General features: G+C 45.7%; 1 protein-coding gene across 5 annotated transcripts in view; it reads right to left on the reverse strand.

The window, feature by feature from the left end:
• The window catches only part of LOC147607960 (enhancer of mRNA-decapping protein 4-like), a 49,270-nt gene extending 36,518 nt beyond the window's left edge, over positions 1-12,752 (reverse strand). Inside the window, exons 1-11 of one of the 5 annotated variants that reach the window (XM_086790199.1) lie at positions 12,624-12,752; positions 9,310-10,218; positions 9,024-9,073; positions 8,754-8,910; positions 8,051-8,272; positions 7,816-7,944; positions 5,850-7,682; positions 5,356-5,715; positions 4,996-5,112; positions 4,649-4,819; positions 4,370-4,510 (exon numbers count right to left, since the gene is read on the reverse strand). In XM_086790199.1, coding sequence (XP_086646325.1) covers positions 4,370-4,510; positions 4,649-4,819; positions 4,996-5,112; positions 5,356-5,715; positions 5,850-7,682; positions 7,816-7,944; positions 8,051-8,272; positions 8,754-8,910; positions 9,024-9,073; positions 9,310-10,179 — 4,050 coding nt within the window. In that variant the 5' untranslated portion in view covers positions 10,180-10,218; positions 12,624-12,752. Of the gene's footprint in view, positions 1-4,369; positions 4,511-4,648; positions 4,820-4,995; positions 5,116-5,355; positions 5,716-5,849; positions 7,683-7,815; positions 7,945-8,050; positions 8,273-8,353; positions 8,557-8,753; positions 8,911-9,023; positions 9,074-9,309; positions 10,219-12,623 lie in introns of those variants that run through there. The other 4 variants (XM_086790198.1, XM_086790196.1, XM_086790195.1 and 1 more) reach the window with 4 other exon arrangements.
• Positions 12,753-15,861: the final 3,109 nt, after the last annotated feature.

Consider the following 15,861-nt stretch of genomic DNA (forward strand, 5'->3'; position numbering starts at 1 on the left):
ATGTGAGTGGGTGGCGTCCCAGCTGAGCCAGGCACGCCAGGAGGTCAGAGAGGCAGAGGAGCAGAGACATGAGTTCTACTATCGTCGCCAGGCCTCCCAGTGGACGCAACTGGGTGATAGAGCGACTCGGGAGTTTTTTGAGATTATTGGACCTCGCCATGCTCGAGCAGGAGTCCGCCAGCTCAGGAGGCAAGACGGATCGGTAGCCACTGAGCCCGGGGAGATCAGAGCCATTGCCACTGAGTTCTATAGAGACATGCTTTTAGCGGAGCCAGCCACTGAGGCTCGGGATGCTTGTCGACAAACTGTGTGGGCCCATGTGCAGAGGAGGGTCACAGATCGTATGCGCACAATTCTGGGAGAGCCTCTTTCAAAGGTTGAGCTTGTTGAGGCCTTGAGGGTCCTTCCGCGCCATAGTTGCCCTGGGGAGGACGGATTGACGCTTGCCTTTTTCATGCGCTATTGGGACCTTTTGGGGCCAGGCCTCCCGCAGGGGCTTTCAGTATGTTTTGGACACTGGGGTAATGCCATAGAGCTTTTCAGAGGGCTTGATCTTTCTTATCCCCAAGGGGGAGGGAGTATCAGATGATATTCGGCATTGGAGACCTATTACGATCCTCAATACTGTCTACAAGGTCTTAGCAAAGGCCTTGAGTTTGAGGATCCAGCCCTTCCTGGGGGAGTTGATTCATGCTACCCAGACAGAATTCGTCAAGGAGCGCAGTATCCTTGACAACATTTTCACCTTCTGGGAGGCGACGGCCCGAGCTAGATTTCTCGGTGAGGACCTGGTCCTGATGCTTCTCGATTTTGAGAAGGCATACGATCGAGTCGATTGGGGTTTCTTAGAGGGCACTATGCTTCGTCTGGGCTTTGAGCCAGTTTGGATTCGAGGAGTGGCGGCTCTATATTCCACAGCTCGTAGCTAGGTGCTGATGGCAGGAGGACGGGAGCCGAGTTTTGAGTTGACCAGATCAGTCCGTCAGGGGTGTCCTCTTGCCCCGTTTCTTTTTCTCTTCTTTGTTGAGGCTATGAGCATGTATCTGACGGCACTATGAGCATGTATCTAACGACAGAGGAGGTTGGTTTGAGAGGACTCCAGCTCTCAGTCCGGGGGGAGGACCTGCTCGATGCTGAGTTTGCTGATGACACGGGTTTATTTTTGCATGGCCAGGAGGCCAATCTTCAGCGGGGGTAGAGCAGTCGCTTCAGGTTTTTAGTGCAGCTTCGGGAGCATTGATCAATTGGCACAAGACAGTGGCCTTTTGGATCAGTAGCGCTCCCACTCCGGCATGGAGCCCAAACCCGGGTTTTAGATGGATTCCTCCTGGCACAGCAGTGCGGTATTTGGGATGCCAGATTGGACTAGATTTGTCACTTGAGCAACAGATTGCCCCGCTTCTTCTGAGCATCCGGAAGAAGCTTTTGTATTGGAGTACAACTCGGCTATCCTTGGCTGGGAGGGTGGTGGTGGCAAATCAGGTGCTTTTAGGGACCATGTGGTACATCACGTCTTGCTGGATCTTCTCGAGCTCTTGCATCAGCCAGGTACAGAGGCTGATCAAGACTTTCTTTGGTCTGGGCGGGATGGTCAGCCAGCCCGGGCTAAGGTTGCTTGGGCAGTTATTACACTTCCGCTGGCCCAGGGAGGCTTGGGCATTATAGATCCTTATTGGGAAAGCTTATTGTTCGGGGGCTGCTTCCAGGCGCTGAGCCTTGGAAAGAGCAGCTTTTTCAGCGGCTGCAGGCTCGGGCTCCCCTAGCAGGGGGCACTTGGGCACCAGAGATACGATGGATCTTCATACAGATGAGGAGGACAGGCCTCAGTAGAGGATGGGAGGACAAATTTGCCTTGAGCATCCTGCGAGCTTGGGAGTTGCTGAGACCATGACTCTCTCAGAGACCTGCTCCTTGTGATGAGGAGCGGGCCAGACAACCGCTCATCTGGAGCCCAGCGGTATGCACAGAGCAGGGTCATATGCTGGGTTCTCGGCCTCGTCTAGCCTGGGGACCATTGGCGGCAGGCCCAACACGTAGTTTTGGAGACTGGCAGGCCTTCTGCAGTCTCCCAGAGGAGATCCAGTTGGAGAGGCTGAGTCACTTCAGAGGGGGGCTGATTATGAGGGATGACATTCAGGAGGCACTCACAGAGGAGTGGTTCACGCCTCTCGAGCCAGTGGCCCCACGGTGGATGGGAGCCTTTACACAGTTGGAGATCCTGATTGCTGTCAGAGCTTGCACTGAGGATGGTAGGTGCCTCTACTATGAGATCCAAGATGAGGGCAGACTTCAGAGAGTGGAGGCGGAGTCGCCTTTGGTTGCAGAGTGCATCTTTCAGAGGATACGGGTAGTGGCCGCCGCTTCCCGGAAGTGGCATATTGATCCAGACCCTGCAAATGTGGACTCTGATTGCGCCCCTCGGCCCGGCTCCAGTGGGACCCTGGCGAGTACGAGTGGCATGATCCTTATGCATCCCCCGAGGCCACAGAGATCACCTTTTTCCAGTACACTTCGGTTGGGGAGACATATTTTGACGGCGAGGAGGATGGTCTCTCCAACTGCAACGGAGCATTGGCGGCTACACTGACTCTCACAGGAGTTCCTGGAGGATTTTTGGACCAGGCTCTGGGCTAGTCGACAAGCACGCAGGATCTCGACTTTCCAATGGCTGGTCGCCCAAAGGGGCTCTGCAGTTGGCACCTGGCTTGTCTACAGCGGTCTTCCGGCGGCCTGCGTCCGATGCGGCCACCCTTTGGAGACACACAGACATTGCCTATGGGACTGTCCTCAGGCGCAACAAATTTGGCCGCGGATGCTGCGCATTCTGGCCCCCCTCTCTCCAGAGGGCATGTATACGTGGGGTGCCGCTGCTTGGTCGACTTCGTCAGGGCCTGCTAATGGGCTACGAGACGGAGCAGGACAGCCAAGCCATCAGATTCATTAGGGGTCAGCCTCGCCTCGTTCCTTCACCGGATTTCTCGTCCGCCGGCTGGACACAGGAGAGGGATCTACGATGGGAGCTCCTTAAGCAACCTCACCATCTGGTTCACCTGGAGAGCCCGGTGTTTCAGGGCCTTTGAGGAGAGACTAGAGCCACCAGCAGAGACTGTTCGGGGGATTTGGCAGGAGTTGATCCACACCCTGCGAGGGCAGTATGACCGCATCCGGGGCGACTCGGATGAGGCGATCTTGCGGCGCCAGGCCTTTCACACCACTTGGCACAGCGGCCCCTTCTATACCCTACACACGGGTTCCCCCCGCCGCTGGCACTACAGGCCACCTGTTTGGCTTTTCCCCCCTCCTATTGTATGATATAGCCCCTCAGTTTTTTGTACTGATATTTGTACTTTTCTGCACCTAGGGAGAGTCTCCCTAGCTGCCTTGCTTGGATCTCTGCTCTATTTTCTTATGAGCAGGAGAGGGTCTTTTGTAGCCCTACGGGCGTTTTTTATATAACTAATGAAAGGATCTTTTCTCGAAGAAAAAAAAAGGATATTTTGGTCCACCAAAACCCTGAGAACCATGCTTCTTAAACCTCTGACACGGGCTTAACTAAGAATTAAGTGACAATCGCTTTATCTCACAAACCTTTTCTGGCCACACTGGCTAAGAGAGAGCATTTTTACTCTATGGGTCATGCAAGGTGTAACATGGGTTAGCAATCAACTATTGGAAAGTAAGTTAATAATCCCATAAGAGCGGGTTATTAATAGGGCCTAGGACCTAGGTAAGTGAGTGGGTGTGTGGGTTTGGATCCCATCTACTAGCCTGTGGGGTGGATATACAGGACAGCCGAGCCCCTTGGTTGTTGCAGGGCGTGGTAAGGACACAACCAGTGGTCCTCCGTGGGCAAGGTGGTCTGTGATCTTGAGGCCTCATGCTCAAGTGTACTCCTCTCTCCTACGCTGAGGGATGGTCTGGTGCACTTGGACCTTAGGTTGGGCTAGTGAGTCGTCAATTGCTTTTCTTGTGTTCTCTTTGAGTATGTGCGCGTGTGTTTGGTGCTCTGGATGCAGATTGGTCTCCGTTCTCTAAACAAGAGCATTTCAACTTTTGCCCGAGGACACTTGATGGATCCAACTACTCCCTTTAAAACAGCCATGACAAGTTACAGGGTTCTCAGCTATGATAACCATAAGAAGTGTCCACTGTCAACACAGCCCCATTAATCAGTAGCGTGCAAGAGGGTTAAAAAAACAAATGCAGAGGGATGACATATAAACTCACACACTAATCCACACCCATATGCACTATCTAAAATTTCTGATAAGAAGACAGGAAATTCAATCGACTGAAGGCATTATTTTCACACATACCTCCTGCTAACACATCAAACACCTGCAAACCAGAACATAACCTTTCCTGTTACCTTGTCGGGAAGGCTGCCATTCATCATATATGCTCCACGAGGGACTCCTGTACTTTCAACGATAGCAAGAAGTCTCCTTTGCCCATCTGCCAATTCTCCTTTCAATGATCCAGCAATGGAATTCGCTGAAGCAACTGCCTCCTGCTCAGAGTAGACCATTGCTAAGGCAGCATTGAGATAACCATTGCATGAGAATCAGGGAGTTTTAAACGCATAAGTTCAGCTTGGTAAAGGAACAGGAGAGCACCAAAAATTGCCTATTGAAGGCAGATATTATACCTGCAGGGTGGAAGCAAGGGCAGCATGAGAAGTAGCCGATTCCTGTTGTGCATGGGTTTGATGCTCAGATATGCCCTTCTGAAATGCGGCATCCACCTGCCCAAACATGGCTTGGCAAGCCCTCTCAAAAGCAGGAATCACTGATCCCTCAAGACAAGAGCGCAGTGCTTCCTGCCATGGTCCAAAAGTACAGAGCAAACAATGCAACAGTTAGCACTATCAGGAAACAACTTCACATGCAGTAAATGTATACCACAAACTCAATAAAACACATGCAAAAATCATCCCTAAAAAATGGACCATATGCTATCTTTGCTTTTCTAATCAGCTGTATCATATGAGATAACCTGTAATGCATGCTTGCCACTGGTTTGAAATTGCGTCTGCAATTGCCTCGACAGCGAAGACTCGATTTTTGCACCGAGAGACTTTTCAAGTTGAGCAACCCCTTTTTCGCTGATGCCCTTCTGTGTAACATGTAACATTTATTTGACTAGCTTACAAACATTTCTAGCCAAAGGCAGAAACTTCAGACAAATTAGGTGGGTAGATTGTGCAGCCTAGGCAAAGAGAGGGGGAGAGGAACATATGCCCAGAGGGAGTAGCTGGCGATGCAGACCTAGAATTCCATGGAGAACATCTAGAGATATAAACAAAGAAAAACAGACAATTTGAAAAAGGAGTGCCAACTTTAACCCAGAACAAACCTGGAAAGACTCATTCACAGCTATCGAAATAGTCTTCTCAATGCTCGGTGTAACCAAACGAGCAACAGAAGGACCTATAGAAGAGAATTCTTTCTTCAAAGCTCGTTCTACAGCAGCAGGAAGATCTTTGTTTAGAGAGTTCGCAAGGAATGAGATCAGTTGTTGCAATTGATCCCTTTCCACTTTCTCCCGCTTTGCATTATCTTCCTGTAAGCGGGCCCACATTGCATCCATGTGAGCTTTGAGCACCTTCTCCATGCGCTGACCAAGAACAGCTTCCATTCGCTTCACTTCTTTGGCAACAGGGACCGCTAAAATCACAGCCATCTGCTTTTGGAATTCCCTCTGCATAGCTATAAGCTGCAATGTACCAAAGACCCGAGTGTAAGCTTCATCATTAAATTAGTTGCATCCTTGAGGATGCCTTGTTAGTATGCAAAAACATGTACACCAAGTTTGCAGCTGATTGATGTCAAGTTGTCATAGACATAGACCTGGTTTAAGGAGTCTTGCATTGTAGTAATCTGTGCAGCTAGCCCTGAAGACAAGACACTACTTGTGCTGCTGCTTGAATCCTGCTCAGAAGTACTCGCAATAGGTGCCAAAACACTGGACATTAGTGTTGATGAAGGCGGTGTCATGCCCAACAGTATGTTGGTATCAGCTTTATTCTTATTTTTCTTTTTCTGAGCCTGTGAGACCACTGAAAATGCTGGAGAGTTATCAACCTTGGCAGTAACTTCTTGGACTTGCTCACAAGCTTCATCTGCTGGAAGCCTTAGTAAAGGGTCCTTTTCCTCTACAGCTTCATTATCATCCCCAAGCTGAGCTCCTTCACTGATTGCCTGTTCAACCACATCCGCTTCTCTTACAGTATCAATGCGTGAGTATTCATATGCCATACTGACCTGATCCACTTTCTTAGAATCTGATATAGGACAACTGCTCTTTGCCAAAACCGCTTTATTTGGACCAGTGTCATCTGGATGAAAGGTCATGCCTTCAGTCATTTCTTTGGTTTCAACCATCAAGGCTTCTGAATCCACTTTTTCAATATGATTCTCTGAGTTTGCATCTGGTTTTATTAACTCCTTTGATATGCCAGTGTCCTGAGGTGAAGAGACTGTTGATCCTCCATCAACCTCCAACTTTGACCTTGCCACCATTGACATGAGTTCAGAAGGCGTTATAAGATGCACTGATGAGCCTGCACTACTTTGCAGTTCTGGGATAATAGAAGACGTAAGAGTAGTAGATGTTGACTGCCGCTCGTTGTCCTCAGTCAACTTCATATTGTCATTGAAACTCCTTGGAGATAGAGAAAAAGGGTCCCGAACTGCTTTCTTAGGTGATGAGGGAATGCTAGATCCAATTCTTCTCTCTCCAGACTGCTCAGACTGCTCATATGAGCAGAAGTAATCCACATGTTCTCTAGGAGAGGCTACAAGATTAGAGGACCCATCTTCAATTGGACTTTTGACCCTTGCCCTGGCCAGGGGTGAACCTCTTGGACTCCGTGGAGTTCCTCCAGTCTGAGGAGCTGGGGCTGATATATTAGAAATGTAGGGTGCCAATTCCCTTGTGTGAACCTCTTTTGTCTCCTCAGAAGAAACAATAATCATTCTCGAATCAACCATGGAGGTGGACTCCATGCTAATTGGTGCTGACTGACCTCCAGAGCCAGGCAAATTATCTGAGCTGCCAAACATGGCAGCTTTACTAACTCCAAGGGGTTTGTTAGTTAATGATACCCCAGATATAGGGCCAGGAGACTTGGCTCTTAATATAGAGCTCACTTCAAATGCAGTGGTAGAAGCTTCAGTGGATGCTGTACTATTTGTAATTGACCCACTTGAAACCTGAGACCCATAAACCAAGTCCTTCTCTGTGGCAAACACCGAAGGTTCTCCTACAGGTGGAAGACACTGACACAAATCAAGAGAATACTGCTGTATAGCCTGAGTCTGGACACAATACACTTGCACAATCCCATCACCATCAAAAACATTCTCACTGGTTGCAGTAAAGCTCAAAATAGGCCATACTACTAAGAATTCTGCCAGATAATTCAGACGAGTAGCAGAGGGATTGGAGCCAAAATCCACATGTACTACATATAGAGCACTTCTTTTGGCATTTGCCAACAAGATCACACGTGCTCTGGGCACCACGAGAACTTGATTGAAAAATTCATCTTCAGGTCTCCCTCCAGCAGAGCTCTTCAATTCAAGTGTCTGGATGCACTTCCATTTGATTGGTCCAGATTGAGGAAACCAGCCCTCTCCAGTAGCTGGCACCCACAATTTGAGTTCTTGGTTCAATGGTCCCTGCCACAGACCCAGCAATAAAAGTGATTGAGGTCTTTCCTGCCCTTCCATGATCACCACAAAAGGCAGCACCAAAAGGCATTTCATAGCTAACCATGTTTCCAAGGCAGCAAGCAAAGAAAAGTAACAATACCGCAGAGAGGAGAACAATGTGATCAGAGCTAAGAGGAGCTGAAAGAAATGCAACTGCACCAACTTGCTGTCCTTCATGGGGTGTAAGAACTGAAAGTGAAAGCATATTTTGATCTTTCCATAGCCGTATCTAAAAAGGCACAATGCAATGGCCAGAGTAATTATTGTACAATTCCAAAAGACAGGCAAAACAAGGCTAAGTCTAAAACCCCTGTAGCAACAAAGAAGTTACGTACTGTTCCATCTTTGGAAGCTGAAGCCGACACAGTCCATTGACTGGTGGAAAGATCTGTGACTTCCCCATCATGTCCAACTACAGAACGTACACCCTCAATCGGGTTGTCCACAGGACAAAGAACTGGTTCTTCTGTAGTGAAGCCATTGGGAGCAGCAGTCAGCCTGACCTTTGACATGTCTACGGTGAAGACATGTTTGCCCATTCCAACAACCAGAATGTCCTACAAAACAAAGTAAAACATGTAGATAAGAAAGAACATTATCATAAAACTCGAAGACGGGGTATAGCCAAGCTAGCCAACCACATATGATCCATATGATGGCACCCAAGTGCAGGGAATGGGACTTGAACGTGAACCCAGGATCTCTCGATTAGGAGCCCGATGCGCACCACTATGCCCGCGGTACACAGAGAGCACAAGAAAACTGACAGAGGGGGCAAAGCATCTTGAACACAATGATACATTTGGAAGATAATGTAACATCACAGGTACGCTCGAGGAAAAGCACCTGTGTGTGGCAAAAACAGCAAAGTACAATTTGAACCTGGGATCTCTCAAATAGGAGGCCGATGTGCATAAACCACTATGCCAGCACTCCAAAGAGAACACAAGAAAACTGACTGAGAGGACAAAGCATCTTGAACATAATAAAACATTTGGAAGATGATGTAGCATCACAGGTCTGATCGAGGCAAAGCACCTGAGAGTGGCAAAGCCAGCAAACACGAGGATGCACAGATTTCCAATTCCCAGTAAATTGCAGTGCTAGCAAAATCTGATCTGTTATTTGCAATTTGTTATCTTCACCAGGGCCTTCAACAATTCTCCGAACAAACACCCTTCCATCTGAGCTTGCACTGTAAGGGCCAGAAAAGCAAGCTACGGGCTCAACATTTTTTGCGCCCTGTATAGATCTGCAACAAAGCACAGTCAAAAGGAAGAGAGGAGAACCCATTTGTAAAATACTGACCTTGCCAAAAGGTGCACATCCTCAGCAAAAAATGCCATGTCAGTCACCCTCTGCACGCACAGCACCATGTTGTACTCAAAAGGTGGCAAACATAGCACCATGATTCAACCCCAAAAAGACTATTCTAAGAGTTTCCATGTCTTGATTATGCAAAAATCCACTTCAAACACGACTCTGTATATTGACTAGATTAAGAAGTGCACCTGTGTGCGTGCATTTGTGCTTGCAAAAATAACCAAGAAAATTCTAGCCAGTTTTGAGGTTAAAAACCCATAAATTTACACACCTCTGAGTGCCCTCGAAGCAGACTTCGTGAAGCTGTGTTGATGTTTAAAATACGAATGTGTCGGTTGGGTCGCAGCCCATAACATATGTAACTCCTATTCACAGCTATCTGCCTGCCAACAAGTAGTACAGGATCCGAAGCATACATTGTGATAGGTGAGACTTCTAATTGAGGCTGCGCCTCCCCTGGTAGTCGAACATCAACATCATACACGACATGCTCACCCTTCAAATGCCTGCCTCTTGGAAGCTTGTTGCTACTAAGCCTCCCAGAAGCAGAACTTGGAGCAAGGCTCACAGGAGGGGCTGATGGTACAGCAGGAGCAATGGCTGCAGGAGGAAGCGACACTTCAAAGTTTGTGTTAGATGCATGTGCACCTGATGGGGGAAGCTCAAGGGATGTCGGAACAACCAAGCCACCCGTAGACTGGTAGGTTAAGAGCGCCATCAAGTGTGCACTATCCAAAGAAGGGCTGGAAGGCCTTGACAGACTTGTAGGGTGGGGGGATGCAGAGAGGGGTATGGATGGTGGTGGAGAAGGTGGAGGTTGAGGAAAACCATGATTTTGATAGCGAGGAGACCGAGGTGCCTGATCCTGAAGATAAGGCGGATACTGCTGGTTTGTTGACCCCTGAGCCATAAAAGGATATGAACCAGATATAGGGCTTGTGGAGGGACCATACGAATTTGGTGGACTGAGATTATTGGCAGGAAAGTCAGGAAAGTTATGGAAAGGATGACTTAGATTTGAATATGGGGCTGGGGCTGGGGCTGGGGCTGGGGCTGGGGCTGGGGGATTATATCCAGGCTGTGATGAGCTCTTGAAAAGGTTATGGATGTCAAAATTTCCAGGAGGTCCTGCTGTACCCATGGGTGAATATCCCTCCTGATTCCACTCCGTGTCTTTGATCTTGCAAACACAACAAGACAAACAAAAATTAGCTAATGCATATCAGGTTTACTTGCAAATTACAGCAGAATCTTACATCATGGCATCTCACTCCAACTCAAAGCTCATGGGAAGGACCCCTTTCTCTAGGTACAGTAGTGCATTATCCAGCTGCAAACCTTTTTCTTCCACTTTTCACCTGTGCAAAGACCCACTTCAACTCATTTTTTGAGCCCCATTTTGGACCAACCATTTGCTAAATGTGGAGGCCACTACCAACACCTTTCTGTGCCATTCCCAACAATGTTTTGTTGCATATAAACTGCTGCTGGTTTCTCTTGCTGATTTTCTACACTCTTAGATCACAGGTGCCTATGTTGCTTCAACAAGCACCACTTCACCTCCATTGTTGTGTGGGCTCTTGATTCACATACCTTTACCTTTGTCTTTTAATGCCTTTGACCCACAGCAACCCCCAGTATCCTCTCATGCCCACGTAGAGGGTTATAACAAGTTGGGTACCTTTATTGCCGTAGCTACCTTGTTGATGAACTTAAAAGTAGGGCAGGCCATGTGTCCATGTTGGGGTGTGGCATAAATGACATATTATCCCTACTAAGGCTGCAGCTGGCCTCAGCTGCATAGCCACCTCCTAGAAATATATATACCTTCATAGAAATGATTATTTGTAATTTGATCTTATCAAACGTAACTACATTCAACCAAATTATCGAATGCGCTCTGAACTCCAGTAAGAACCACGGCTTTTCTTCTCATATTCACTACTCAATAGCTCACCACTTATGAAGGCTTCCTTTATCAACCATTCCTCACTCGTACTCATCGAGTGGAAACACCACCTCTAGCCACTTATATGCAAGGATGCTCCTAATGAGCAAGAGATGCCATCTTCCAAAAGCTTGGCAAATCCACATAAAACTAAGAGCATTATACCTTGGAATGCTCTTAGTGCATTTTCCTACCTCGAGCATCGAGGCTCTCTTGGGCTGTTCAAATCTCCAGATAAACTGGAATCAAAAATGACAAAAGCAGATAAACTTTGGCTCAATCGTCCATATCTAGCTCTTAAAAGGACTCAGCATTGATCTGGTCCCCATGAGTTGTCTTTCCATTCTAAACACCCAATTTGGTGTTAAAGGCTCATCGTGCCTCTACCACCTCCATGCCGCCTGCGCCCCATAGACAATTCTTGGAAACCCCTGCTTGCAGTACTGCTATCCTTCAAGCTGCATCATCACTAGGGATCACATCGTGAGAACACTTGCCCTTTGCCACCATGATGGTTCCTATACTCCGGAAGTACACAAGAAACCAAAGCTCGCCCCCTCAAGACAACCACCCATACTACTTTAATGTGAATAACTAGCACGCCATCATCAATGAAGTTGAAATTAATCCCTGCTCGTGTGGCATGAAGGGTAGATTAGTGCCTGCCCTTTGGCACCATGATGGTTCCATAACTCCTGAAGTACACAAGAAACCCAAGCTCACCGCCTCAAGACCTCCGTCCATACTACTTTCATCTGGATAAACTAGCAAGCCATCGACCTCCGTCCATACTACTTTCATCTGGATAAACTAGCAAGCCATCGATGGCTTGCTAGTTTATCCAGATGATGGTTCCTATACTCCAGAAGTACACAAGAAACCAAATCTCACCCCCTCAAGACGACCACCCATACTACTTTCATGTGAATAACTAGCAAGCCATCATCAATGAAGTTGAACTCAATCCCAGCTCGTGTGGCATGAAGGGTAGATTAGTGCCTGCCCTTTGCCACCATGATGGTTCCATAACTGCTGAAGTACACAAGAAACCCAAGCTCACCCCCTCAAGACCTCCGTCCATAGTACTTTCATCTGGATAAACGAGCAAGCCATCCCCAGTAGTTAAGCCGGTGCTTGCCCTTTGCCACCATGATGGTTCCAATACTCCTGAACTAAACAAGAAACCAGAGCTCACCCCCTCAAGACCTCCGTCCATACTACTTTCATCTGGAGCCCTAATCAATGAGATTGAAAATAGTCCCTGGTCGTGTGGCGGAGGCCTACCACTAAATAAATACAACACTCTCCAACAAAATTCCTTGAAATATACCCTGGACTGGCAACACCTTAGCTTGCAACTTCATCTACTTAATTACAGAAAATTAGTCAAATTTACATTAAGAGTAACAAGGGTTAAGCCCTAGGCTGACATTTCATCCCAACTTCCCACGTGCCAAGATATGGACGACATGCTACAGGTATCTCAGGCATGCACTTAGGTCAAGATTTTTCTACATCTTACACACCACAATTGCATTCCATAATCAGAATCCGATCGAGCGTAATCATGCTACTAAGCACTCGGATTAGCTCGCAGAAAGCAGTAATTAGCGTGCAAAAAGATGTAATCAGTGCACCTGGAGAGAGGAGAGAGCAGGCCGATGTAGCAGTCGCCCTAAGAGGTTTTGACGCAAATCTGGTATATTGATATTGCACAAATGGGAAAGTAAAATTTGACATTGAATGCTCCAATAATGGACCCACCCTGGGCCTTTTCACACTCAAGGCAGCCCTGTGGATAGGGCGCCCTCCCACCACAAATGTGGACGGCAACTCAATAGGTCGCAAAACATCGACATGTCCGGCTTCCTGGCTTTTACAAGGAGGTTCATTTCTTTCATCACCAGATAAGAGCGAGGGGGGGGGGGGGGAGGTGTGTTAGCCTAGCGGGGGGGAGAAGGGTGTGTTAGCCTAGCTAGAGTTCGGGAAAAGACAGGTTCGCTTTATCATGGATCTGCTCAACTTTTGAAAAATCCGCCTCATCTTGAGAGGGGAAGGAAAAATGCAGCCTCCTATTTTTCCAAAAAAGAGTAATAATTGGATGAAATATGAAGAAAATTCATGATGAGAAGGATTCATCTCATGTTCACTCGAAAATGTTTCACAAACACTAAGCCTAGCGATAAAGCGTTTGTGCTCTACAATCTGGCTCCCTATTTAGATAAGGAGAAATAAAATACGTATGTGAAGTAAAAGTAACAAATAATAATATTGTATTGTGTCAGGTTAGAAGAGGTGGGGTCGTGAGTTCAAAGGCCTCCAATGAAAATATAGTGGAATGTTCACTACATGATGCCGCGCCCTTTGTAAATAGGATCATGTTTTGCTATGTCGGCGTGTTCATTAGCCCAGCATGTCATGCCCTTTGTATACGATCATGTTTTGCCATGTCACTATGTTCACAAGGGGTGGGGAGGGGTGCCCTTTGTATACGATCATGTTTTGCCATGTCACTATGTTCACAAGGGGTGGGGAGGGGTGCCTTGTAAAGCCAACCTTGAGCTTCTTACACACAAGTCCTAAATTCATTATGGAGTGGTGGGGGTTTTAGTGTGGGATATCCTAATAATAACGAGCACTAAAGATGGTGCCCCTTGCACGCATATGTATGAAACTCCTTAGAAAACCCCACCACGCAAAGCTTGTACACGCTTGTAAAGAAATCAATTATGCTTTTTTCAAGATGTAGATGAATGAGATACAAGATCATGGGAAACAATGTAATGCTACCTTGCACTAAATTTAAAAAGCACCCAACTTGTTGATTTGAAAAACTCCTTTAAGATCAAGACTAAAATAATTTTAAACTAAGAGATTTTAAAGCTTGAATATGCTATTATACTGAATTTAATGGTTAATCCATTAATAAGGAGAGAATATTCTTGGATGATGTGCAAAGCTTAAGTTAGGTAGTGTAAATTCAAAAAAAATAGGGTACTTCTAAAAAAGCACATGCAAATAGGTGCATGCTTGCTTTTAAAAATAGCACATCCATTAATTTAAGAATTATTTTCATATTGTAAGTCATCAAGAAGTTGGTGTAGTGCAAGTGATAGAGCTTGTGAGATATAATTATACCACTTGGATTCAAATCCCCATCTCTAAATTTTATGTGTGAGGATGTGAGTTTCACTAAAAAGTGATTAATTGTACCTCAGGTTTCTCCTTGCCAATTTCTCATGAAATCCCGCGCTTGTTCTAATTAATAGATTATATAAAAGGAGCCGCTATAAAGAAACAAGAGCTCCTTCACAAAGTGGAATGTGAATATTTTTCCTACCATATCTTCATGGCCCTTTTTATATTGGCCTATGAATCTCCCTACCATCTTCTCATCAATCTCTCACAACAAACAACCTTACCATCCAATGATAATGTCCTACCAAAGCTTGCACTTTGGGACACGAATGATAGGTATTATAACATCAATGATCACAACTTGACTTACATCACCAAGACGCAAACAAATTACGCAGTGTGTTCACTCTAGTGTAGCCAAATAAATTATGCAGCGTGTTCACTCTAGTGTAGCAAAACTACTAACTTGTTGGGTTCTTATCAAGACAATGGGTTGGAAAACGGCACAAATCCATTCAAACTCAATAGGTAATCCACTCTCTCTCATGTAGATTTCATCATCTCTTATAATCTCTCTCTCTCTCTCTCTCTCTCTCTCTCTCTCTCTCTCTCTCTCTCTCTCTCTCTCTCTCTCTCTCTCTCTCTCTCTCTCTCTCTCTCAATTTTGTAAATAATTAGAATCATGAATAAACATTATACACAAAAGAACAATATATTTGAAAACTATACAGAAATATGGTGCCCAAAATGCTTTACATACAAAAGTCCCCATAAGCTATATAATGGTTATCAAAAAATCGCATGAATATAATAAACTATACTGAAATGTGCTAGCAAAAATATTTCACATATGAAGGTCATCATAACCAATATAAGGACCACCAGGAAAAACTCATATACAACAAACCTAAACTAAAAGATATAAGTATAATCAAAACCCTAAACTGCAAGATATAATAAGTAGAATCAAATGGTGCCATAGAATCTTGGTGTGCTGATGTAGAGCCTTCTTGGTCAAAAAGGTGACGTCTACATGTTGACCTATGCTATGCTGCGATGACACCTATACTCAAAAATGTCAGCTCTATTCTCAAATTGACCTATACCTAGGTAATACATCAAAAACCATTAAAAATTTTGGATTTTTGAGACAAAACAACTTTACAATCATACAATCATAATATTTAGCATACCTTAGTCACCAGATGGCATACTTTCATGGATATGTGTATAAAAAGGCCTCAAAAAGCTATACATATAGTCATCATTATGACCATGCCCAATAGCTTGCCATCTAGCAAGCTCTCGTTAGCCTAAGTAAGACATAGTGATGCAATTTGGACTACAAGGGCCTGCAACCCTATGAAGATCTACCTTATAAAACCCAAGCAAAATATTCTCCATCAAAGAACTAATCCTGTATAGAGAGATTCAATATAAACATAGCCACATTAGGAATGAACCTATTACAAAAAGAAGATCCCTTAGACTCACTTATGCAGCATAAACCAAACAACACTCTTCTTCACAAAGAATAATTAGCAACAACAAAAGATTAAAATATGTACCTACAAAGACTTGCCATCACTCACGAGGAGGTCAACCAACAACTGAGCGCACAGATAGGAGCTCTCCATCAAAAGGGATCTACATATTTTCTTATGTAAATAACTTTTGTATTATTATTGAAAGCACATAAGCTAAATGCTTAGCACTGCGCATTTATACACCTTCTGT

The sequence above is a fragment of the Cibotium barometz genome, chromosome 54 (genome assembly GCF_041138505.1).
Source record: "Cibotium barometz isolate CiBa-2024 chromosome 54, ASM4113850v1, whole genome shotgun sequence".
Taxonomy (NCBI): Eukaryota; Viridiplantae; Streptophyta; class Polypodiopsida; order Cyatheales; family Cibotiaceae; genus Cibotium; species Cibotium barometz.